The 24,444-nt window shown below is 49.6% G+C and overlaps 1 protein-coding gene across 2 annotated transcripts in view; it reads left to right on the forward strand.

Annotated features, from left to right (window-relative positions):
• The window catches only part of IGSF3 (immunoglobulin superfamily member 3), a 93,931-nt gene that overhangs the window by 45,735 nt on the left and 23,752 nt on the right, over positions 1–24,444 (forward strand). Inside the window, exons 3-6 of one of the 2 annotated variants that reach the window (XM_050333163.1) lie at positions 14,476–14,886; positions 15,767–16,156; positions 17,854–18,255; positions 21,696–22,100. In XM_050333163.1, coding sequence (XP_050189120.1) covers positions 14,476–14,886; positions 15,767–16,156; positions 17,854–18,255; positions 21,696–22,100 — 1,608 coding nt within the window. The remainder of the gene's footprint in view (positions 1–14,475; positions 14,887–15,766; positions 16,157–17,853; positions 18,256–21,695; positions 22,101–24,444) is intronic. The other variant, XM_050333164.1, reaches the window with a different exon arrangement.

Below are 24,444 nucleotides of genomic sequence, written 5' to 3' on the forward strand. Positions count from 1 at the left end.
TTCGGCTGGCTGGAAGGGGTTAGCATAACAAAGCGGCAGGTGAGAGGGAGGCATTGAATTTCAATAAACCAGCAACTGGGGAATGAAATCTCCTTGCTTCTAATTCGAGCCCAGGCGTCCTGTCTCTCGCTTACCTTGGAGCAAATCTTCTGTAATGCATAGGAAACAGCTCAGCAACTGCAGCCCTGGCTGTCATCAAGGTGGAGGCTGAGGCTTATTAAAGACCTGCAGAGCTCTGTAAAAAAAAATTTATGATCTTCTTGGACTTAGTCATTGCAACTTAAATATTTGAATAGGTAGGGACAAGCGTTTTGCTGAAATTGGATGATCCCTTTCATATTTATGTTTGGTTACGCTTGCTCCGCATGTATTTGGATGCTTGGCCAGGGGCGAGAGGGAGGTGAGGGATGAGAGGGGAAAACAGGAGCAGAGTGAGATTAGAATGGAGAAGAAAGCGCAGGAAACTACTAAAGGTTAAAAATAATAACAATAATTAAGCTGGGGGGAACCAAGAAGAGGCAGAAAAATAAATCAGGTCCTTTGAAGAAGAAAGGGGATAGACAGTGAAGCCTTTTATTAAAACCTAAATGGCTGAATCTGAAGATAAATGAGGTTGCAAAGAAACAATGAAAATAATAAGAAGTGGAAGACAGGAAGGAGGGAAATATTTAAAAGGAAAATGAGAGGTTTTCACAGGTGTGTGCGATTGAGCATGTCAGCAGAGATGCTCTGTAATCTGCTCTAATAATGTGACAGGTTCTGGGGGCTTTGTAAAAACAAACATAGCCCAAACCTTGCAATTATTTTTTCAATGAGGTGAGGTTTCCTCAGCATGTAAAGCTGACATTGTCCTCCTTTTGCATGTCTCTGGGGCTGCAGATTACAATCCAGCCTGGGGGTCTGTATGTCAGGAGCTACTTGCTGCCAGCAGTAAGCACAGCCTCTCCCTGGGCACTGCTGGCTTTTGTTCCAGGTGCAGGGAGGCTGGAGAGACAACAATACAGTGCTTGCCTGGGATTGCACAGCCAACAAGGTGCTCCCCACCAGACAGTGAAGGAAAGGGACTTGGATCACACCTTGGTGAAATCCTGCCATTCTCCACCCAAAAGTATTGGGCTGCAGGGGGCTGTTTGTCCTGTTTTGGTCTGTTTTGATGTGTCTCAGTGGAGGTGGTTGGTGATTTTGGAAAGGAGTGGTCACGGCAGTCTGCTTGCTAAGGAGTGAACAAGACACCTTTTTTGGGGATGTAGCTGCCTCTTACCTACTTTCAGCCTATGTTTCCAGGGTGTAAACATCTTGTGGGCTGTAGGAAGGAGCTCCCGAGTCAGACTGAAGCGAAACCAGTGGGAGGCTGTGTTCCCGATGTTCTCAGTGTGGTGGTGTGCACCTCAGCAGCTCTGTAGATAAAGGAGGAGCATTTGTCAGCCTCCTAGGAATTTAGTCTTCACATTTTTCTCATATTGTTCTTGGGCACTCTTGGGGCTTGAATTTGCATTGGTGGCACGAAAGGAATTGGCTTTTCACTTGCAGCTTGTGAGGTAGTGAATTTTGCATTTGGCCTGTGTGTCTCTTCCACAATCCTGTTACCCCAACATCCCCTTAAATTCCTAAAATTAACAAGGTAAACTGTATGGATTGAAGTCTGCTGCAAAACTGTTTTAACAGGCAAGTATAAGAGGCTGCATTAGTTTAACTGAAATCACTTTGTGTGGATTTTTCTGGCATAAACCAGACCTTAATAGATCCAGAATGTCGGAGGATGATCGAGTACTCAAATAAACTTGCAATGAATTTTAAGGGGAAATAGCTTTCTGTCTCTTTTATTTTGGTTTGTTTTTTTTTTCAGTGATGGCTAGAAGAATGGACATTTTTCTTAAACAAGGGTGTTTGATTTTTTTGGTTTTTAGATCATTTCCCTGCTTATTTATTTTGGGGGAGTAGCGTACAGTGTTGCTGTATAATCTATTCTGCTATGAAATGGTGTATTTCAAAGAACCAGCCTAGAAGAGGTGTTTGGAGCCTCAAGTGTGACCATCTGTGCTAATGGGCCACAGGTAGTGAGTCTTTCCCAAGGAATTTCTTTCCCAAGTGTGCCTATTAACAGGAGCAAGCCAGGACTTGGGATCTGTAAGAGTCTGACTGAAGGTCCCTTCCCTTATTGATTTCTCCACTCTCCTGTTTGTGCTGTCATGATTCCACTACTTCTTCAGTGTCCCTTGAGTCTGCCAGGGCACAAGAGACCTGAATACCTAATGTGCTCAAGCAAGGGTTTTAGAAAACAAAAAAAAAAAAGGCAGAATAATTAACAGGGGAAAAAATCCTTCATTCTATTTTAATGTAACAGAAAAAATAGAAACAGTCTAAAGCTCTTTTCTTCTTCCTTTTTGAAGGTTGTGTTTATAGGAATTTAGCTGTGATCTGAAATACATTAGCCTTTAAAACTGTCCTGCTTTGTTACAGGGAACAAAACACTGATAAGCAAGGAGGGAGGACATGTCCTAACTATGCTACAAAGCAAGGCTCCTGAATCTGCCTTCAGTGATTTTTTTGTTTGAGTGGATGAGTGGGTCCCTTGTTTCAAGACAGGATAGCATGCTGATACCAGTACTAACTTCGATGAAGATTATTTTTATAAAAGAAAGGAGAGTAAATGTGAGCTGAGGACTAGTGAAACTTGGGTTCTTGTGGGTTTTGCTTCATGGTTGAATTGCTAAGTATCTAATAAAGTGCAGTCACTGCTTTTCCTTGTTTGTAGTACCTCCATGGTTGTCTTCCACGTGACTTCTTTGGTGTCTGAGGGTTTGCCAAACATTGCATTGCTCCCCACGGTTAAATGTTACTGTGGTGGGTATCTCCTCTGCTTCTCTAGCTATTTAACGAAACCTGAGAAACTTAAACTCCTGAGCATCCCTCACTTTGAGAGCTTTAGCCACTCTCAGAGCAGTAACCACTTGCTGCAGTTCAGTGGGAGACGGGTGCACACATTGTCAGGTGGTGTTTTCTCCTCTGGAAGCCTAAATATCTCTAGGAGTGGGTCAGCCTGAGAACTCTTACCAACCAAAGGCTGGTACAAAAGGTAGAACTGCAAGAAGATACTGTCCAAGAATCCTGCAGTGCTGAGAAGCCTATCCCAAAGACTCCTGTCTTTCATCAGTCTTAAAAGCATTATCCTCTGTCTTCCTCCCTCGTTTTTCTCTCACAGGAGTCCAGGACATTTAGAGATCCCTCTTTTCATAACTGCAGAGAAGAAGTTCCGTCTCCCTCCTTCCGCTCGAGAGTCTTTTTGGGCTGATGTGAGTTGGTGATGTTTCCATTGTGCTGTGCTTCCCTCAGTGTGCTGAGCAGACACCAACCAGCAGAGTATCTGCTGCTGTTCCTGGGCATGCCTCCCTGGATGTCTCAGTCAGCTGCAGCTCCAGAGCCTAACTCTGCCGAGGGCATTCCCAAGAATCAGCTGTGTAAGTGAAATGCTCGGTGCTGGCCCTTTTGCCATTTACCTACAGGGCAGTGAGCAGCAGCTGGGAAGCTGGCAGTGTGCAGAGCCTTTTGCACTTGGATGCCATGGTGAAACAAGCGTGGATGGTCAAACAGGAGTTCTCTGTAGACCTGGGGACAGCAGTGTGTCAACTGCACTTGGCTCTCGCTCAGAGGCTTCACCAGTAGAAGGCTGGAAGCTCTATAAATAAAGTCCTGGGTTCTGCTGGAGTCAGTGCTATTGATCCTGCACTGGAGGCACCATGGAAACTTCCGATTTGGTAGTTCATTTTGTGACTTTACTGCTTTGAGCGGGTGTCTTAATGCACTGCTTTGACCCATTGTGTGTGCCTTGGAGTTAATGACAGGGGCACCAGAAGCACCTTCTCATTATTTTAATGTGAGATCTATTTTCCTGAATGCTTATTTTTAAATGCCTGCAGGCTCCTGCAAAGGATTTGGGGTATCTTGGAAAACTTGAAGTCCTGTGCCCTGGGAGACCTACGTGGCGGAACAAGAGTCTTTCTTCTCATACCTTAACAAGGCATTACAGAATGTCATGACAGAGAGTCATCATTATTTCCATCAACTGATCCTTGCTCACAGCTCTTCTCACTGACTTGACGCACCCTGTCTTCTTCCTCATCTCCTTCAAATATAGAGCAGTTTGTAGGGAAAAGTGGTGTCCCCTTCTAAAGCTGTGTGTGGGAATGCTGTTTGAGCCTCGCAGACAGTGCCTTTTTGCGGGGAGAGCAACTTGGTGTTGGCCATCTGTCATTGGGGTGATAACAAGAGAGGTTCACAGAAATCTGAGAGGAAGTGGAATGGGAGAAGGGGGAGAAAGGAAGGGTATAGTGTGCTTTGAAAAGCTCAGATCAGTGCATATAAAAATAAATACATGTATTAAAAGATTTCAATAGAGGTGATGCCAAGCATTCTCACGTCAAAAGTCAGCTGTTTGTGAGTGCCAGACTAGCTTTTCCAGACTAGCTGATTGCTACATGGGAGAAAGAGAACACCTTTTTTGCAACCCTTTAAAACACAGCATTTCACCTCCCTTCTACTTATCCTCTGTCCCCCAAATTACCACCACCTGAACTTAGAAGAAGCGTGGAGCTTGGATAGGAGATGACCACAGCCATGTGTGTGAGAGGCAAAATTGCAGAAGTACAGTAGAAAATCAGGAAAGTAGATTACAGAAGTGGATGTTACCTGGTTTTATCTATATTACCTTGACCAGATGGAAAAATCCTGTCAACTGTTTGGCTGAATTTGCTTTACTCATCTTAATTCTGCTCTTCTCAGTCTCTAGTGCAGGAGGAGAGCAGGTGGTCCTCATGGCTGGGGAACTTGGACTCCATCCTACAAGAGCCAGACTGTGCCTTTCATTCATCATGAGAGTGCCAGCTTCAGAATAACTGTTCTGAGCTGCCAAAACCTTGTTGGAGGAAGGTAGCTTGGAAACATGCAGAAGAGCCACCACCCTTCATTCCAGCTTCCAGAAAGCCCTCCAGCTCACGCTGACTTTGTGCTCACTAGATGGTTGTTGTCTGGTGACGATCTATAATATGTTATGGACAATTTCCATACTTTAAACAGGACTGATAGGCAAAGAAAAGATTTCCACTGTCTTAGTTTGCATGGGGGATTCTTTTGTTCTTAGATTTCAAAACTTTTTCTCATCTACTTATTAGATAACCTGTGTGTCCTGATAATCTGCATGTGAAGGATGCAATTCTCTCCTTCCCTGCCTGTGCATCAGAATGCCAGTGTTTTCGCTTTGTCTTTCCATGGAAACTTAAGGCCCAAACCTGGGCTGAACAGACAGTTGGGCTGTAATAGAGAATAAAGCCTAATTCTGTGCTTCCTTTGGTACTTTGCTTGTGAGGGTTGAAGTGCTCCATTCTTGTTCAGCAGGAAGCTGGGTTTTGGAGGGAATGGACTGAGGATTCTTGATTTGGGAGCCTTTAGAGTCATTAGTTTAAGAACTGCTGCTTGCAAATATCATCTCCCAAGTGTGTGTTGGTCTGTGTTATCTTGTCCCCAAGGCAAAAATAAATCATTGCTACTGAGTCTAAGGAGCGAGCTGTTGGGACGTTTTGAGTGCGTGAGAATGGGACACTGGAAGTTCTGGTCCTGGGCTTTGCAGCTCTAAGAACAGATTAGACCCTCAAAAGCAGATGGGAGAAAGTCACTTGCAGGGTCTCAAAACCTTCATTATTGCATAAATGAAGGAAAAACAGCTTTCACGTGCACACTTTGACCTCCTCTGTGATCTCTGCTGAGCTGTTGAAGTGGGGGCACTAATCTCTGAAAGCAGCTCTTGCACTCTTATCTTTTGGTGTTACTTGTATAGTTGAAGTAGAGGAGAATGAATCCTCCTTGCAGATTGATTTTTGAGAAGGGCGACTTACCTGACTATGGAGCACTGCAAATGTTATTATGGTCCAGGGGGAATGTGGCCTGAGATGCATTTTGAAATAATACTACACAACTCTCCCTGTCCTGCTGTTAGTATTGCCTGCCTAAATGCACTAGGTGGAATAAAATCAGGCTTTCAGAAAAACGGGAGAAAAGAGGATTTTCTAAGCTTCCCACTTCTGTCATTTCTTAACTTGGGCTTCAGAGGTGTAAAACATTAAGACAGTGTTGCATGCTTCAGGGGAGCCCGGGCTGTGTCAGCTCCTCAGCTCCATGTTTCCCGGTCTTTTTTTTTTCACTTTCCCTGCCTGTCCTGTGGGCTCCAGGAGGCTGTGGCTTAGCGGGTTGCCCTGTGCCAGTTTAAGCCACAGCAGATTCCCACATCCCTGCTCTCAGCTCACTAGTGCTGTTAAGGAAAACACATCAGCTTAACCCTTGGTGCAAGAAGTGCGTGCTGATGTGCTCTGCCTTCATGTTTGAGATGGCTTAGGCTTGCCTTCAGCTGTGGTAGCTCACCGCTGGTGCTCGTGATCAGTGGGAGAGCTAAACCCTCGCAGAGGTGAGACTGTAGAAGAGGGATGGAGGCAGAGGAGGGATTTGTGAGCTGGCTCACCTTGGCTTGCTGCTGGAGGTTACTGCCTCCACAGGTCGGTGTGGTGCATGGGTCTCTCCTCGGCTCTGTTTCAGAGGGGCCTGGGAGGTGCCTGGCAGTGCTGGGCTGGGCTGGCAGCCTGGCCAGGTGTCACTGAGCAATGCAGCAGGGGCACAGGGAGGTCCCAGGGCCAGGGTCACACGAAGCAGAGGCCAGTGTATGAACGTCACCTTCAGCAGAGCTGTGGGAGCGGGGCAGTGCCACAGTGTACCTGGATCTTGTCCAGGTCTGCCTGGAGTGCCAGCTTCCTGAATGGTGTGCTGTGACCACAGAGCCCATCCAGGAACTGTGTCCTGTCAGGTGGCAGAGCAGGGGCATCCAGCCTGTCACCAAGCACAAGTTTCCTTCGAGGAAAAACGCTTGTCCTTTTGGATGTCATCTCTGCCACCATCTTGAGCCTGTTTTTTTCTTGCAGACTGGTTTGCACTGTTCCTGCTGAGAATATCTGCCTTGCCAAGCAAAGGGATTGCAAAAAAAAGGTGTGCATGTGCAAGGAAGGAAAGGTTTTCCTCTCTGCCATGGCTGGGAGATGGAGGCAGATGTGAAGCCTGTGCTCTCTGCCTCTGCCACACACCTGCCTCACTGTGCTGTTTGGCCACCTCTCCTTCCCTAGTGTCTCTGCCCCTTGGGCTGCCTGTTGTCAGGGTTCACTCCACTGATGCTGCAGATAATTTTTGCTGAATGAACACATGATGACTCTCACTGCTGGGTGCCACCTTGTCCTTTTACCACCCCTTTCTGGTTTCTCCTCTTTCCTTTTTTTTTTTTTCCTCAATTTTAATGAGGTCACTTGAACTTCTCCACCTAAATTAGCTGCCCTAATAACTAGGTGCTCCTTGGGATGCTCTGAGACATGGGTAGATAGAGGGAGGAGCTTGTTAGCAGGAGCCTGCCTTCTGCTATTCCCCAAAGTGGTTTTAGTTGAGGGCAGGGGCAGTGGCTGTGAGTGTGCTCCCAGCATCTGCCACTCTGCACCCAAAGCAGTCAAGGGAAGGGGATCAGCATTTCTGGAGGAGCACTCACCACTCTGGGCAGGAGAAAACTCAGAGAAATCATCTAAACCGTGCTGTGCTGGCAGGGCTGGAGCACCAGAGTAAAGCCCAGGGGAAAAGCATGGAGGCAGATGTCCTTTCTCCTGGAGCTGAAGCACTCACAGGCGGCTGGGAAATCCTCAACTCCCCTGGGTCCATCAAGGAGAAGGCGGAGCTGGGGCTGAGCCCGTCTGTTCCCCTGAATGCACACCCTGGGTGCACAGGGAGGGAGTTGCTGGTGGGGTCACAGGGCACCTGCTGCCAGCCCCCGTGGGTTCATGGTGTGGGGGCGTGGGAAGCTGCAGGAGAGCATCGCTGTCCCACGTGCCCGGGGTGGCCGCGCCAGCTTCCGACTGCGACGTCCGATTAGGGGGGTCTGACACAGCTTGTGTATGCAGCTTTGGCTGGGAAGCTCCTGTTGCAAGGCACATGGTGGAGACAGAGCAGGTTGAGCAGTGGGATCCTCTGCCACTGCCTGGGAGGGAGCGTAGCCACATCTTGCAATGGGTAGGCTGGGCTCGTGGCTAACGGAGCCCGCAGCGAGCACGGGGAAGTTCAGGCCCTGAGTCGGAAAGCTGACCTAATTTCCAGTTCTTGCGTCTTCTGTCTGATTCTCATTTCCCCTTTCTCCTACATTAGTTACTTCTGGGGGTTTTTCCTGTGCCCTTTCTCACTGGCTGCTTGAACTCACCCGGTTGCATTGGGAGATGCATTTCTATTGGCATAATCATTCCAGCCAGTCATTAATGTACCAACAAGGATACTATTGTAATCGGAGGATTTATTACTACTGCTGTGAAACAACTGCCATGCCGTCTCACTTAACTCTTCAGCTCCCCTCTTGTCCTCTGCCAGTAGCTGAATCAGTAGCAAATTACCCTTTTAGAAAGCTGCAAGAACAACTGGGAATGTGTTATTTTATTCTGTTTTTTCTTGCTCTTGCCACAGAATGCTGCAGTGATACAAATGCAAGCAAGTTCAGTGCTTCACTGTGCATTTCTTGAGTGTGTAGCAACTGAAAGTGACTTCATGGTTAAAATTCTCATTTAAAATAAGGTTTAAATATTTTCATGAAGATCAAAAGTGCATTCTGATTGCTTTTGTTTAGACCACAGCAGAAGTTCTGCTCACCCCTTCAGGAGCTTGAAGGAAATTCACTATTTCAGAAAAGGGTATTCTTTCTTTTTTAGTTTTCCTAACTAATTAGTAGTCTTTTATCTACCTTTCATTTAAACCTACCTTTAACCATACTTATTTTTCAGTGCAGATGGGGCTTTTCTGAAGGAAAGTAATCCCCAAACAACCAGACTATTAACACTTGCTTTTCCCCGTGGTACCAGGAACCTGTGGCTATATGTTGGTGGGCAAAGAAGAGAAGAGGGAAAGCTTTTTGCATGGAGACCCCACACCCTCAGTCACAGTGAAAGCACCTCTTGGGGTGGTAGGTTTGCCTCCTCAATTTCTGGTCTCCGGTAGGACCATGGGCAGTGGTGGAGGAAACTTAAAAGTAAAAAAAGCTTTGCTGTGCCTGCAGCCACCTGTGAATCTCTACATGACACTTAAAAAATTAGACAAGCTAAAGATGGCATGATCAGCTCAGATTTTTTCCTCTTACAAAGGTGACATTGAGGGTGTTCATCAGTTTTGCTGCGTTAACACAGTTTGTGTTTTCCTCCGTGCTAAAGGCATTTGACTGATGAGGGAGAGGAGTGCCTGGTGTGCTGCAGCAGGTATGGATCAGCATGTACAGCTAATTGTCAGGCACGAGAGCTCCAGAGGATTACACTGCTAATCTACATACTGTTCCCACTCCCTTCCTGCTGCCACACACGTGCACTCACGTCTGGATCCTGTAGGGAATGGCAGTCAGTAGCAGTGTGGGGAGGGGTGTAAGCAGTGTGGCTCACTGAGAGCTTGCAGTGACTGGGAGACAGCAGAGCCCTTCCAGCTGTTCCCATGGCATCAGGGTGGTTCTGGTGGCAGACCCTCCCTCCTTCCCTGGCATGGGTGGCCACAGAAGGGTTAGCAGATTGCAGAGGCTAGTAACAAAAGGTTGTGTCCCTGTGCCTCACCCTCCCACCCACATTGCCAGTCAGGTGCCATTTGGTGCATTTTGCTCTCCTCTGGGCTCACCAGTGTGGCTCTGGCATTGCTGTTCCTCTTGAGCTGTCCCTCTTCCCAGCAACCACAGGGGCTGGGAAGAAGATTCGTGGTGCTGGGCTGTGATTCCTGCAGGACAACAACATGTTGTGGGGCGGACGGAAACATAACTCTTGTGCTAATTCCCTGCGAAATCAAGAGCAGTATTTTTTAGCCAGAAGCAGCTGCTTAGGAGTAGGGAATATATGTATTTGTTCTTCCTAAATAATTCATGCTTGATTTTGGTAAGCTTAGCTCTGTCCAGGCAGTATGAAGTTTGCAGATGAGGACACAGGGTAGCACCATAGACTGTCTCAAAAGTGTATCGATGAGTAAAAGCTATAACAAAATCCAAGGGAAGAAGAGATTGGTGGGTTTTGCTTTTCCTGCAGTAGCCCTGAGATGGTCCAGCTGTATTGGATAGCCTGTCTAAATTGTTTTACTCCTGAGGAGCCTGCAGCGTAAATCTACCATGGTGCTAAGTGATTTTCACAACACTGTTTTACCAGCTTGAGCAGGAGAGCCTCTGGCTCCCAGCCTGACGCTCCCCCTGCATCGCTTAGCAAGGAAACGGCATCTCAGGCAGGTTTGCTGCCTTGCCTGGGACTAGATGAGATGCTGGTAGCTCTCTGGTTTGTGTCTGGCTCATAGAAGCTTTGATAGCCTACCTCTTGGAGCTGGTTGGGATTTTGGATACCCAAGGATGAACCTGAGCCAGCCTGGGGAGGAGGGAGATGCCTGGGTCATCTTTGTCTGCGTGGGCAGAGTTCAGCGTGGCACCTGGAGCTGCTGGAAATGGGGCTCAAAGGAAAGAGTGTTGAGGTGTGCACCAAGTCTGCACCTGGGAACTCCATTCTGTTCCCTGCCTGTGTTTTGAGAGACTGTAAGCCAGTTCTTTGTCCCAAAGTTAGCCATAATTAGCTCACCAAATGCTTGTTGATTGTGAAGTGTGTGCATTGGAGGTGGGTTTGACTGGAGCTGGGTGTGCAGCCTTCCTGAGGAGGGATGCCCTGGTGAGAGGGGAGCGTCTCCAGGCTCTCCGCTCCTTGTCCTGGCAGCTGGGCCCTGGGACTCTCTCTGGCTGGGTCCCTGACACCCTCTAGTGGAAATATTTATATTTAATATTTCAGGAGCTTTCAAAACTTGGCAGTGATTGTGAGCACCCTGTACTTAGCACCAAGTATCTATCCCAGTGCCCTCTGCAGTGACCTGTGGCTTGGGGACTAATAGGAAGTGCTGTATTTCTTGTTCTTCAGTGTTGTAAGTACAAGCTCAAACCTGTCAGCTGTGACTGGATCTGGGATGGCAATAGCGCAGTAGGTTTGCTCCCAGAAATTGCTTTTCAGTTGTTCATCTCCTTGTCCAACCACTTGCTGCCAAATCTAACACTGGTGCTAGAGAGAACAGAGTTCTTCTGACACATCTGGAGGGTCATGACAGCTGCAGGGATGGACTTGGGTTGGAGGACAAGGAGGAAGCAAGGCTGGATGCTGGGGGAAGTGCAGAGGAGGCTGCCTGGGTGGCACCTGGACAAGAGGGGAGAAACGGGCGGGAGCTGTGTGAGAAAGAGTGGGCAAAAGGATATGTCCTGCAGCATCCCTCTTGGCTGGGACTTAGATGTGGCTCTGCTCCCCTTCACACAGTGAAGCGCCTCTCATCTGAGCTTACCAAGTTGCTTTCAAGTGAAGTTCAGCTTACAGGATGTCCCCAGAAAACCTGGTTCTTCTGTGGCAGGTGGCTGCAGGATAAGTGTGTGGGCAGCTCAGCAGTGTGATGGCTGGCAGCAGAGCCAGGGCTCCCAGGTGAGCACCATGCAAAGAATTACTCGTGTCCTGATATGCAAAGGGTGTCTCTGAAGCCTAAACAGGGCGACTAGCTTGGAAGGAACTTCTCTTCTGATAATGCTGCGTCCCACTCTAGTGAGCATTTTTGCAGTGTTCCCTGCTTGCTTCCCTCTCTGTGACTTCCAGACGTGGCCCATTCCAACCTGATGGGTTACACCATGCCTGTAGCCCTCTTGTTGGTGCAGGCCAGTGGGATCTCTGCCATGGGGTGGTGTGTGGGTCCCAGCAGACCTGTGTCCTCACTGTGGGAGTCCCCAGTGCTCTGTAGCATTCAGAACGAAATACTCATTGGGCATCTGAAATGAGCTGTGACGTCCTTGGAGAATAGCATTTTCCTCTTTCTCCTGCCAACTTCCCCCCTCCCCAAACCTACTGCCCGAGCTGTGTCTCGCAGTGTAAATAAAACAGTTGTCAGTGCATCACTGGCCAAGCGTGAGAGTGGTGGTGTGAAGCACAGAGCCTTCCCTCTGGCCCAGCCACCTCAGGACTCTGGCTTGTCCCTCCCTGATCATCTGACCCTTTGGAAAATGGGCTTTCATTTAGCCAGCAGGTCTCTAGTCCTCCTGATTAAGAAGGTGACACCGACTGAACGTGTGTTTTTGCCAGGCTGGTTTAAGACAATTGCCTCTAGGCTACGTGCAACCCAAAAGCTCTCACAGATTCCTCTAACCCGGAGGATCTTGATTGACTCTTTTGACCAAAAGAGCAGGAGGAATGCAGCACAGTGTGTCAGGCATTCCCACAGTTAAATTACACCTTTAACCACAGGCTGACACCTCCTGATTCTTTTCCACGAGTGCATTTTGCAATAACTTGCCCATGTGGTACAAAAGATGCTACCTCCAGCCAGGTTATGACCTGGAAATCCAAAGTTATGGTTCCAGCTGGCAAAATGACACCCATGCCAACCTCCAGTCTGCTCAGGGAACGGCCCAGCCTTCAGACAGGCTTCCCAGCGTTACTCCCAGGGACGGGCAGCTCCGAGTCTGGCAAGCCAAGTGCCTGGCCCCTACTCGAGCATGACCTGGCTTGTCCTGCAGGGCCAGGCAGGCTTCTGGGATCAGCTGCTCTCTGCTTTCTGCCTTGTGCTTCCCCAGAGAGCAGCTCTACTGCTGAGCAGGGCTGGGGGGCACACAGGGAACTGGTGGGGTGCACAAGGCTCTCAGATTGGGGGGAAGGAGAGCAGGCACACTTCACAGATACCCGCTTTCACCTCCCAAGCTGTTGTGTGGAGGCTGGTGTAGCAGGGAACTCTGCCTTCAAAGCATCTCAGCGGGAGAGTCACTTCAGCAAGATGATGATCAGGTTTAATTTATTTAAATAACATAAGGAAAGTTGTAGGAGCTCGTGGCTGGAGGGCAAAGAGAAAGGAGCTGTGCAGCTCTGGAAATTATTCAATGAGGTTTGAAATGAGAAGTTTAAAGTTTATTGTGCAGGCAGTGTGAACTGTCAAGGTTAGTTGCTGCTGTCACCACTGGCTTGGGAGTCAGGGGAAGGGGGAAAGGTGAAGCAAGCAGGATCCTGGCCGTGCTCTGCCAGAAGCTCTTGCCAGGGAGCAGGGGATAGGGGCTCCAGACGAGGGGAAGGGAGGGAGTAGGAGATGTGGCCACTGGGACAGAGGCAGTAGCCTGCGATGTGAACAACCTTACAAAGGTACTGACAGGGGCAGTAACCTGGTAGTCAACATGTGGTAAAAGCAAATGCTTCCATCCAGGCTGGGTGCGAGAAGATTTCCCTCTTGTTTACTCCAAACTCATGCCTTTTTTCTTTCCTCTCTTCTGTTTTTGACTTTTCTGCCATAAATAATCCCAGTGGTTGTCTTCACTGCAGTTCATTGCTTTCTGTAGCAGTGCCTGAATGAAACAGATGCAGCTTTTGGCAGCTCAGCTAATTTTGTCAAACCACCCAGTGCTGTCAATGAAACTGAACTGAGATATGTTAATTATATTCCACTGGTACGTGGCAAAACCATGGGCATTAACAGGCTTGCTAACACTGCCTCATCTGCAGAGCTGGGGAGAAGTTTTACATTCTTTCTTTCCACATGAAGTTTCTTGAGACAGCAAAAGTCTGGAAAGGCTTCTTTATAAAAATTAAGTCTTATCTTCTGGTGGCAGAAGAACCTCTTGCTAAAATCAAGCAAGGTTGAGGGGCTGCAATTTTTGTTTTCATCCTGATTTTAACAGCTGTACTTCCTTTCCTCTGGTTAATCAACTGGAAAAGTAGCCAGCAGTTTTATTACCAAGTGCCTTGACATAGCTGTGTCCCTGGAATAGGCATTGGTCAGGATGCAATTGCATTGCTGCCCTCAGAGGAGCCAGTTCCCTCTGAATGCAGAAACCCCTTCATTTGGCCTGAGGGGGTCATTAAAAGATGAAACGATATAAACAAAGGAGAGGGGAGTTGGACCTCCTGACTTTTTTATGAGAGAAGATTAAAGAAACTAAGTATATTCAACTTGGCCCCACTGATGATGAAGAGCAAAGACCTTTCCAGGGCTAAGGAGAGGCTGAAGGATGTGGGCAAGAGTGGGGTCACAGAGCATGCTGGGGGCACATGATGAAGGGGAGGCTGCTCATGGCAAAATACCTCAATGGGAAGTGGAGCTGTGGTGCTCTATAGTGTGATGGAAAGCTCTGTTCAATTGCTGGGGCCCACTGAGCAGGAATTTGAGCACTGCACTGGAGTATGTGCAGCAGGTTGTGGTCTTTCCAAGCTAATGGCTTTGGGGGCAATTCCCCTCTTTTTGGGGGCTAGATGTGAGATAACAGGGCCTTGCTAATACATAATGATTAGTTACCACTCCCAGAAAAGAAAGAAATCCCAGCTCTCTTTTAGTGTGTCTGGGCTTTAGACTCTGCATTTTGGCATTGCTGACTCCGGGGCTGTGTTTCCCTGTCCCCCTTGGCTGCAGTGATCCCCGACTCGCTGCGAGTGACGGCAGTGCCGCAGACACTGAACAAAGTGGAGCATGACTCCCTGGAGCTGAAGTGCGAGGTGTCCAAGAGCACAGCCCAGCACAGCCACGTCTCCATCGCCTGGTACCGGCAGCGCGGCAGCGAGGCGCCCGTGGAGGTCATCTCCCTCAGCCGCGACTTCGTCCTGCGGGCCGGCAGCGCCTACGCCCAGCGACAGGCCACAGGGGACGTTCGCCTGGACAAAGTTGGGGAGACCACCTCAAAGCTCACCATCTACAACCTCCACCCGTCAGATCAGGGAGAGTTTTACTGCGAGGCGGCGGAGTGGATCCAGGACCCGGACGATTCTTGGTACGCCATGACCCGCAAGCGCTCCCAGGGCACCATCGTCAACGTGCAAGCCACTGGTGAGTGTCTCCTTGGCCTTTTCTCACTGGGCTGGGAGGTGGGAGGAGGTGGAAAAAGGGTCTGTGCCTTGTTAGGTGGCTGGGGTTTGGCTTCCTGCTTTGCCGTGTGCCCCACTTGTGAGGCTGCTGGCTGGGTGCAGCAGGGCAAAGGAGAGCCCAAGCACTGCCTGGGGGCACGGCAAATGTCAGCAAAGACCAGTCAGGGGACACCAGGGCAGCAAGGGGGCTTGGGTGGCCTGGGTATCTGCTGGTTTGGTCAGCGATGTGGGCCTGATACAAAAGCTAAAACATACGCCTTAAGCACTTGGTGCTAGCACAGACAGTGAGAATTTTGGTAAGTGAAGAGGTAGGAGTGTCATAGCAGGAAATAAAACTAAAACTTTTCAGCAAGCACTTCTGTATTGCACAAGGTCCATTTGCAAGTTAAAATCCTTCTAGCCCACAGCACAGTTCCTGCTAAGGATCTAAAGATCCAGCTGAGCTCTTTCTTCCTCTGTGATATCCCCAAAGGCTCTGCCTCTTGACTCCAGCGGAGCAGGGTGTGAGTTAGGACTAGGCTCCAGGTCATATTCCACAGTACTGCTGAATGCTGCTGTCACATCAGAGCTGCTCCCAGGAGGAAAGGCTGAAGGGAAGGGTTGTGACTGGGCAAGCCTCGCAGCTCTTTGCTTGCTAGGCAGGAAGCTGCCTCTCTGACAGCAATGGCCCATCTGGCCCCTCACAGCAAAAGCAAGCCCTTAAACCCTTTCACCTATGGATGTGCATGTCCAAGGGATGTTGGCCACAGAGGGAGTAGCAAGTTGTAAACGCCTCACGTGAGGTGTGCTGGCTCTCCTGATGGGCTTTGCTGTGCTGATGCATGAGAGATGTCTCTCCCCAGATAAGGAGTTCAGCGTCCGGCTGGAGACAGAGAAGCGGATGTACATCGTGGGGGAGCCGGTGGAGTTCCGGTGCATCCTGGAGGCTCAGAACATCCCTGACCGCTACTTCTCCATCTCCTGGGCCTTCAACAGCTCCCTCATCGCCAGCCTGGGGCCCAACGCCGTGCCAGTGCTCAACAACGAGTTTGCCCAGCGCGAGGCCCTGGGGCAGCTGAAGGTGGCCAAAGAGAGCGACAGTGTTTTTGTGCTGAAGATCTACCGCCTCCGCCTCGAGGACAGCGGCAAGTACAACTGCCGGGTGACCGAGCGGGAGAAGACTGTGACAGGGGACTTCATCGACAAGGAGAGCAAGCGGCCAAAGAACATCCCCATCACTGTTATGCCTCTCAGTAAGTAGAGACATGCCCATCCCCTCCTGGGGACAGTGCTGACCTGGGCAGCCAGCTGGTGAAGCCGTGATGTGCCCAGACAATGGTGGTGGGGCAGAGGGAGGATAAGAGTTTGCGTGCCGTGGAGGCTTGGAATTCCAACTGGCAAGATTTATTTTTGTTGTTGGAAGGGTATGAAAAGGGTATGGAAGGGTATGTGTCAGGTTCGTAGTGGGCAGTCATGCCCACAGCCAAGCTGGCAGTTTTGTCCTTGAGCTGAAGGTACATGTGCCAACCTCTGTCTTGCTCCTCACACCTCTCTCCTCACCTTACTCCACAGCGAGCTGGGTGCTCTAAAGTATTCAGCAGGCCTAATGGGGAGACTGGCTTGGCCTTGGTTTATCCTAATAGCTGCTGAGTTCCTGCAGGCTGTTCAGTGGTGTTTGTTCAGCTGTCTGGCAAGATGGCTGTACGGGGAGAAACCAGGGTTTGTGTGTTCCTTGAGCCCCTATACTCTTTGCAAGGAGCTCTGTACTGGTCACCGTGTGTCAGCCAACTCTGATGAAAACAAGCTGCTGGAGTCTTGCCTGAATGCCTTTTGTGTTTGTCAGAAAATCATGATAAATCAATCGTGATAAATACAGAAATAACAAGATCAAGGGGAGAGGGTCTGCTGACTCATTCCTTGTTTTGCTCTGTGGAATTCAGGTAGCCATGGCATGATGAACCATGCACGTGTTGCCCGGGCCACCGTGGCAGTGGGCTTTGACCAAACAAAGGGTAGCTGAAAGAGGATTTTGTGCCATATTTGTCTCCTATCTCTTAGGTTTGTAGGGAAATGCAGCCCTTTCCTTTAGCTTTTTTCCCCTCTTCCTCATTTCTCCAAGAGAAATTCTATTTCTTTTCTCTCCTACCAATATTTGGTCTCATTTGTTTGGCTTTGAAAATTACTCTAGCTAGAAATCTTGCACTGGACAAGTGTCTAAAATGTAGTGCTTCTATGCACAGCCATCTTTCAGACAGACTTCATTCTTGCCATTTGATAAATCACCAGACTTAGGAACAAATGTGATGATTTTTCAAGGATGCTAAGTGTCCAAAACTCCAACGGAAGACAGCAGGAGTAACCAGCACTCAGTATCTCTGAAAAACAGCCATAAAGCCTTACCACTCTGGGAAGCTCAGGATACCAGATATTTTTTTAAATGTTACCAAACAGTGATAGCTACCAGTAGTGTCACTAGCTGTGGCAATTTTGGGAGAGCTTCTCCCAGAAGGTGTTACAGGAACGGATGTAGCAAGATGGTGACCAGGGTGACATGAATTGAAAATCCCTGAGAGCTGGAAGCTTTTTTTTTTGACAGAGCCAGTTGCATGCAGTGCATATTGTAGCAACAGAAATTCCCTCAAGTTTTGCTGAGATCCCATCCCGGACCTGTGACCAGAAGACACGGCAATGTCTCATGAGCCGCAGGCTCCCAGCTTTGGCCTACACCTGCTTTGAGTGTGCAAGTCACCAGGAGCAGCTCGCTGCTCACAGGCCGGTTTTGGATGTGGTTAAAACATGGCATGAGGTTAAAACATGCCTGGACCCAAATGTGTGGGCAGTCTCCTGCACCTGGTGGAAAACGTCTCTGGCCAGCAGCGTCCTTCTTGCAGCCCGAGAAGTGGTGATTGTGTGTCATCTCCCGTGTGTGTGTATGCGTTTCTCTCCTTAGAGACCAGCATCTCCTTGGAGATTATCAACAACGCCAGCAATGTCTTGGAAGGAGAGAGCCTGCGCTTTGGCTGCAACGTGCGCTCGGGCTTCGGGCCCCAGAGCCGCCTCTCCGTCACCTGGCAGCTGGTGGACAAGCTGAACCGGCGCAGCGAAATCGTGCGTCTGGATCGGGAGGGCACCCTGCACCCTGGCCCCTCGTACGCCGAGCGCAGCAGCTACGGGGGCATCCAGGTAGAGCAGGTCCGGCCCGGCTCCTTCACCCTGGAGATCTTCAACAGCGTCAAGGCGGACGAGGGCCACTATGAGTGCCGGGTGGCCGAGTGGACGCGGACGCTGGATGGGGAGTGGCAGATGGTTGGGGAGCGGCACGCGGGCACCCCGGTGTCCATCACTGCTCTGGGTGAGTACTTGAGGCACGGGGGGCCGTGGGGCCGTGTTCCCCCGTGCCTGGCTGTCCCACAGAAGGTCACCTGCAAATAACTGGGGCTGCTCTCGGCGCACTTGCCCTTGCTTGGCAGCAGAATGGAGGTACCCAGCTCCTGGTAGGTTGGTGCAAAACATGCACCATTGCGTGTGGGGGCAGAGTCTGAGGGGTGGCTGTGGCTGGCAGGAGCAAAGCAGGGGTGGCTTAGGAGGGCAGAGGCTGCCAGTCCCGTGTCGTGTCCCCCCAGCATTGGAGCCAGGCTATGGTCAGTGCAGTGGTGGTGCTCCGCTGGCAGCCTGTGGCCGTCAAAGCCTCCTTGCCTGCCCCGAGTAAACCTTACCTCTGCTCACCAGACCAAGAGAGGAAAATGCTGGGCGTTGGCCCAGCCACCGAAAATGGTGAGCATCTGTGACAGCACCAGAAGCCTTCAGAAAGCCTGAGACAGGAATGGTCCTCGCTGCCTCTGCAAGGAAGCACTGAGCTGCTGGTCCAGAACTGCAACATTGTCCGTGACCAAGGTGAACTAGTGCCTGGAATCATTGCAGCTGGGGCTCTGCTCTGCCAAGGGGCTCCTCCATTTCAAACACAGTGAAACCACATCAGTTTAGGAGAGGGCAGGTAGGGCAGTAGGGATTTTGAGTGGATGGTGAATTACTTTTGTCCTACTCTGGCCTTGCTATATTAAGTCCTGGACTAGTTCCCAAAGTGATTTTCAGGAGACTGAAGAAGGGATGACTTCTTCTATGAGGCCACTGATTTGCAGGATGCTGGGAGCTCTATTAAAAGGTCAAGATAGGATTTTGGGGGATTTTGTGTAGTTTTTGGTTCTCTGTAGTATTAAGCTTTGACAAGATATATGAGACCAGACTTGAAAGTTGTATAGTATTCTGATTAAAATCTTGCTTTTTTTCCTCCTTTCCTCCCCTTCACTTTTGACCTTCTTTCGGAGGCTGTTTTGTCTGTAGCTAGAAATCTTTTCTGTATAGATTCCAAAAGCAGGTAGGGATGTTCATTTGTAAAGAACTACAGGCAAATTCTTGTCTGGTTTCAATAATATCTTTCTCATGAGGTCAGCAGCATTTGGCCCCGTACAAGTCCCAAGTATCACCCCTTCTCTTTACTCTGCCACCTGAAGCAGTGTTGAGATTAAGTAATGAGATTTTTAAATGTGACATTTTTACTCTTGTTAAAGTTTAAGATGCTCAGAATTGCACAGCAGTTGCAGAAGATGCGATGGAAAGGTCCCTCATCCTCCACTCCTCATCCCGGAGAAATCACTGGCTGTTGAGCATGTTCTGTCAAGTCCTAAGAAGTTCCTAGGTCCCTTTCTATAACTAGCAAAGCTAAAGTAGCTCGTAAAAATATAACAGAGAAACTACTGAGTATTGTTTCACTGTTGCTGAATCTGATATTTTTTGTTCAGCATGCTGTTTTTGAAATGTCCTGAGATACTCAAATGCAGGGTGCTAAGAAAGAGCGGGAAAGGTTTATGGCTTCAGAAATTGCTAGTTAAAAAAAAAGCAGTAAATTTAGTGACACTCAACATTTCAAGTTAAGGTCTAATCGTTTGCCAGTCTGCCAGGGTAAGAAACTCTTTAGCTGAACCAGCACAGATGCTGTTCAAACCCATAAATCTGTCTACAGGGTGGCTCAGAAGCAATAGCCAGAAGATAGATGTGCTGTCAGATGAGAGTAGATGTCCCCGAACTTTTGAGGATCTGGAGTGCATGGCAGGGCCTTCAGTCGCTGGCAAGCCACAGAAGGAGGGGACAGGAGACTGATGTATTCTAGTAGGGAGGTGTTACAGAAAATCTGTCCATTGCCTGTTAACCTAAGTACCATGACTGTGTTGGTGGAATTGAGGACCTGAGAAACACACCTGGCTTTCACACAGCATTTGTGTGAAAGTCTCTTCATGAAGCTTCCTTGCCCAGGCCAGCTGGTGACTACACTTGTTGAAGTCAGCTGGTCTTGGTGAAATTAAGTTGGCTTTCTGGGTCCATCACTGGCTCTGTGGTGCTCTGAGCTGGGCCTGGTAACACACATGCTGGGGCAGGAGGATCTGAAAGTAAGGGATTCTGTGGCGATGAGGCAGAGCAGTCCTGCAGGGGAGACAGCCTGGGGTCTCGCTCTCCTCTCCTGGGGGATCACTGAACATGTTGTGAGAGGTTTTAATCCCAAGATTGACCTGTTTTCTCAGCAATTACACGTCCTGGAGCTCTGGCACGGTGACACCGTGGAGTTGCAGAGGCACTTGCTGAAAGCGTGCAGATACTGCACATGCTGATCAGAAAATGTTCCTGTTCCTACTGGGCACTGTCTGGGGTTTCCCCAAGCAGCAGAAGCTGTGGTGGGAGCTGGGATAGTCAACACTGCAGGGAGAGGGGGGGAAGAACTGTCAGCCCATGTGGGACACCCCACGGAGCTTCCCAGAAAGGGAGCGCTGCTTGGGGATGTTGGCAAAAGAAAGCAAGGTCCCTGCTTAGTCTGCTGGCTACACTGAAGTGATTGGAAGAGAAGAAAATATTTCTCTCTGCAGCTTGGCACAAATGAGCAATGGAAATATTCTGACCCAAAATGTCAGCCTGACTGGCTTACAGTTGACTAACTTGGGAAGATGTTATCTTCAAATTACTAAAGGACTGCTGATCTAAACTCCCCAAAACAAACAAAGTGCTGGGGCTAGACAAGTCAAAGTGTATTGACTGGCCTGCAGAGTGGCAGACATGAGAGGATAACTGCATGAAACTGTCCTGGAGCTGTGATCCGGAAGAGAACAAAAGCTGTGCTGTGGGAAGAACAGGAGCAACCAGCTTCTCTTTCATTTCCCTCCATCCTGGGGTTTTGTAACCACTGCCACCTCTATGATGCATGAATGAAGGCTGCTGCTTCTTTCTTTCCTCATTTTTCATTCATCTGCAGCAACCAGCTGCCCGCCTGGGGTGGGAGACAGGGTGGGATGTGAATCACAGGGGCTGAGAGCGGCCAGGCTGGTGCTGGGTAATTCCTCTGCCAGGTGCTGCTCCCTTACCTCCGTGCTGCTGCGTTTCCATATGGAGCTCTGGCAGCCCGCAGAGGCTGGCCAGCCGCCCTCGAGTCTCGGGGGATCCCACTCCTCTGGGCAGAAATCGAGCACAGTCCTCCTAATGCTGCAGCCAGTGCTCAGGCAGGCAGTCACTGCTGTTCAGGCAATCACTGCTGTTCAGGCAGTCACTGCTGTTCAGGCACTTCAGTGTGTTTTCACCACTGTTTTTCATGCCACTTTGCACTTGCAAGTGAGAAGCCAACACAACACAAGCACGGGCGGCTGATTATTCCAGGCCTTCAGCTGGATGACCACGCTCTAGCTTTTGCATGCTAACAGCAGGGCCTCCCTAGGCAGGCGTCTCTCAAAGCCCCTTTCTCTCTTCCCACAGAGGCCGGCTTTGCTGTCACAGCCATCTCCCGCACCCCCGGCGTCACCTACAACGAATCCTTTGACCTCCAGTGCATCATCAAGCCCCACTACCCGTCCTGGGTGCCGGTGTCGGTGACGTGGCGTTTCCAGCCAGCGGGCAGTACCGAGTTCCACGACCTGGTGACCTTCACGCGCGACGGCGGGGTGCAGTGGGGTGACAGGTACCTGGGTTTCCGGACCCGCACCGCCATCGAGAAGGCTGAGTCGTCCAACAACGTGCGCCTGAGCATCAGCCGGGCTAGCGACACAGAGGCCGGCAAGTACCAGTGCGTGGCTGAGCTCTGGAGGAAGAACTACAACAGCAGCTGGACAAGGCTGGCGGACAGGACCTCCAACCTGCTGGAAATCAGGGTCCTGCGGCCAGGTGAGTGCCAGGAGTGCATGAGAAGGGCTGGGGGAGGGTGTTGTGGGCATAGGGTACATACCAGTGCTGCAGTGGTCTCTCCTGAGTTAGGACTGCTCTTGTGGCTGTGACTGACGTCTCACACTTGTAGATGACTCAGGTGGAACTGCTCAGCTCTTCAGCCACAGATACGTTGGAGTTCCTTTATTCATCTCTGGGGAACTGGGTCCTCTCCTTGCCTCTTGTATGCTCTTTATAGGGTTTTCTTCTGGGAAACAAGGTGGCTGAAGCTCAGTCCAGTCTCTGGACTGTTCTTGTGAGACAGAGGTGGTTTTCAGGTTGCCACCTCCATTCATCAGGGCAGACCAACCTAGGAAAGAGAAGAGAGGAACAGGTCAAGCAGGATCAAAGAAGAGAGAAAGACATGTTCTCAGCAAAGCCTGTCTGTGCACATGCACCATAGGTGAGGTGCTGCAGCTCTTGTTTAGTAACTGGCTGCATCTCTCAGTCTGCTGGGGGCACCTTCAAAAGCAGATGGTGATCAAAGAGCCTGACTTTCATCCCCACCAGAAACTCAGCCCTTTTGGCTTTAAGTCACCAGGGCCATGGGTGCCCACACAGAGTGTGCAGGAGCTGGGCAACAAGTATCTGGTGGGGCAGGGAGAGTCAGAAAACCTACGAGATGCTTATGCTCTCTGTACAGCCAGTGGAGAGAGTGAGGCCTTGTCACTGGTATTTTGGGGATGCCTTTATTGTGCATGCAGAGTGCAAAGAGATGTGGTCACAGGGTAGCTCTGCACCATCACTGAGATGAACGGTTTATTGCTGTCTTGACCTTATTGCTGGAGTTGATGTTTGGAGTGAGGCTTTTAACACCTTAAGACTATTGGCTCAGGTCCTTGGTGCAAGCTATTCCTCCTTTTGTGTTCCTGTGCAGAAGGACTCTTTGGTAGGGTCTGTCTTCTGGCTTGACCTTTGTGTTTTTCCCATCAGTATCCCTTTCCACACTCCTCTCCACCTTCCCCAACCCTTAGCATGTCTTTAGAAAAGTCAGGGTTTGCTGTGAGCTCCAGGCACCTCATGAGCTCTCCATCATCCTTCTTCCCTCTCTCTTCCTTGCCCTCATCTCCAGGTTAATCTTCTCCATTTGTTTTGATTATCCTGCCTTGTAATACATGTTTTACTGCTTGCAAGGTCAAGTTGGTGATGTTCATCATTTTAGCTCATTTCCCTAGGAAACAGTGTTGAATGGATGTGATCCCTGGAGGAACATGCCTCTTCACAGCCCTTGTGTGAGACAGAGAAATCTTTGATAACAGCTTCCAGAAGAGAGCCTGTGTGTCACAGCTCAGGGTGGCAAGCAGGACATTTAAACTGTGCTCTGGCAGCCAGTTGTTCTTTACTGGAGCAATAACCATCAAGTGATGCCTTAACAGAACAAGTCATCTAGGTCTCCATGGTTTTTACTTCCCCTGTCTCCCAGCTGCTCAACAAACTGCTGCGACACAGATCTTTGCTGTCAGTTCAATGAGCCTTGCATAATGTTTGAGGCTTTATGGCTCACAAGTGGGGATGGAAGAGAAGAGGAACTTCTCAGAGCATTCCCAGCACTGTGGTTGCACTCTCTCTGTGTTTTGTTTCCGTGTCCCAGGCAGTCTCTGAGAGTGGGTGGTTGATGTTCCACATGAATGCAACACTGGCAGTCCTACCAGTGACTGCTCTGGTTCTCTCCGGCTTTGCAGGCTGCAAAAGGTTGTGTTGTGTCATTGCCAGGTGTTTGGCTAGATAATCCCCAGAGAGGATCCAGGATGATGTGGGAGATGCCTTCCTCAGACGTTTCTGAATGAATGTCCTGGAGCCCCCACAGTCAAACCTGTGCTGATGAAGCGGGTGCTGGTTTTCAGATTAATATCCAGGGCTTCTTCAGAAGGGGTCATTGAGGCACCCAAACAACAGAACACCTGAGAGCACTGTGTGTGCCTCTACATCCACCTTAACCTGAGATAACTTCAGGTTGCTATTTGGTGTCTTGGTCCTAGGTTTCTGCTTTCCCTTGCCATTAGCCCTGGGTTTCTGCCTTGACCCATATGCCAGTAAGGTTGGGGTGAGCTATCTCCACTCCTGATCCACTGAGGGACACTGTAAAGAAGGCTTGTCTGGAGGTCTCTTGGCAGATGAAGCCAGAATGTGTTTCCAGATTGTTAGGATTCTAGTTTCCTCTTAAACCCCTGCTCCCTGTTTGTCAGAGTGACCTTTCTATTTGACAGGTTCCAGGTGCAGACATGGCAATCAATATATGTCAGCCTGTAAAGTGTGTTCAGGTGAGAGAGGTAAAAGAGTGGCTACCCAATTGCTTCATTAATCC

The sequence above is a fragment of the Myiozetetes cayanensis genome, unplaced genomic scaffold (assembly GCF_022539395.1).
Source record: "Myiozetetes cayanensis isolate MyiCay16 unplaced genomic scaffold, myiCay2020 scf5-8, whole genome shotgun sequence".
NCBI classification, from domain to species: domain Eukaryota; kingdom Metazoa; phylum Chordata; class Aves; order Passeriformes; family Tyrannidae; genus Myiozetetes; species Myiozetetes cayanensis.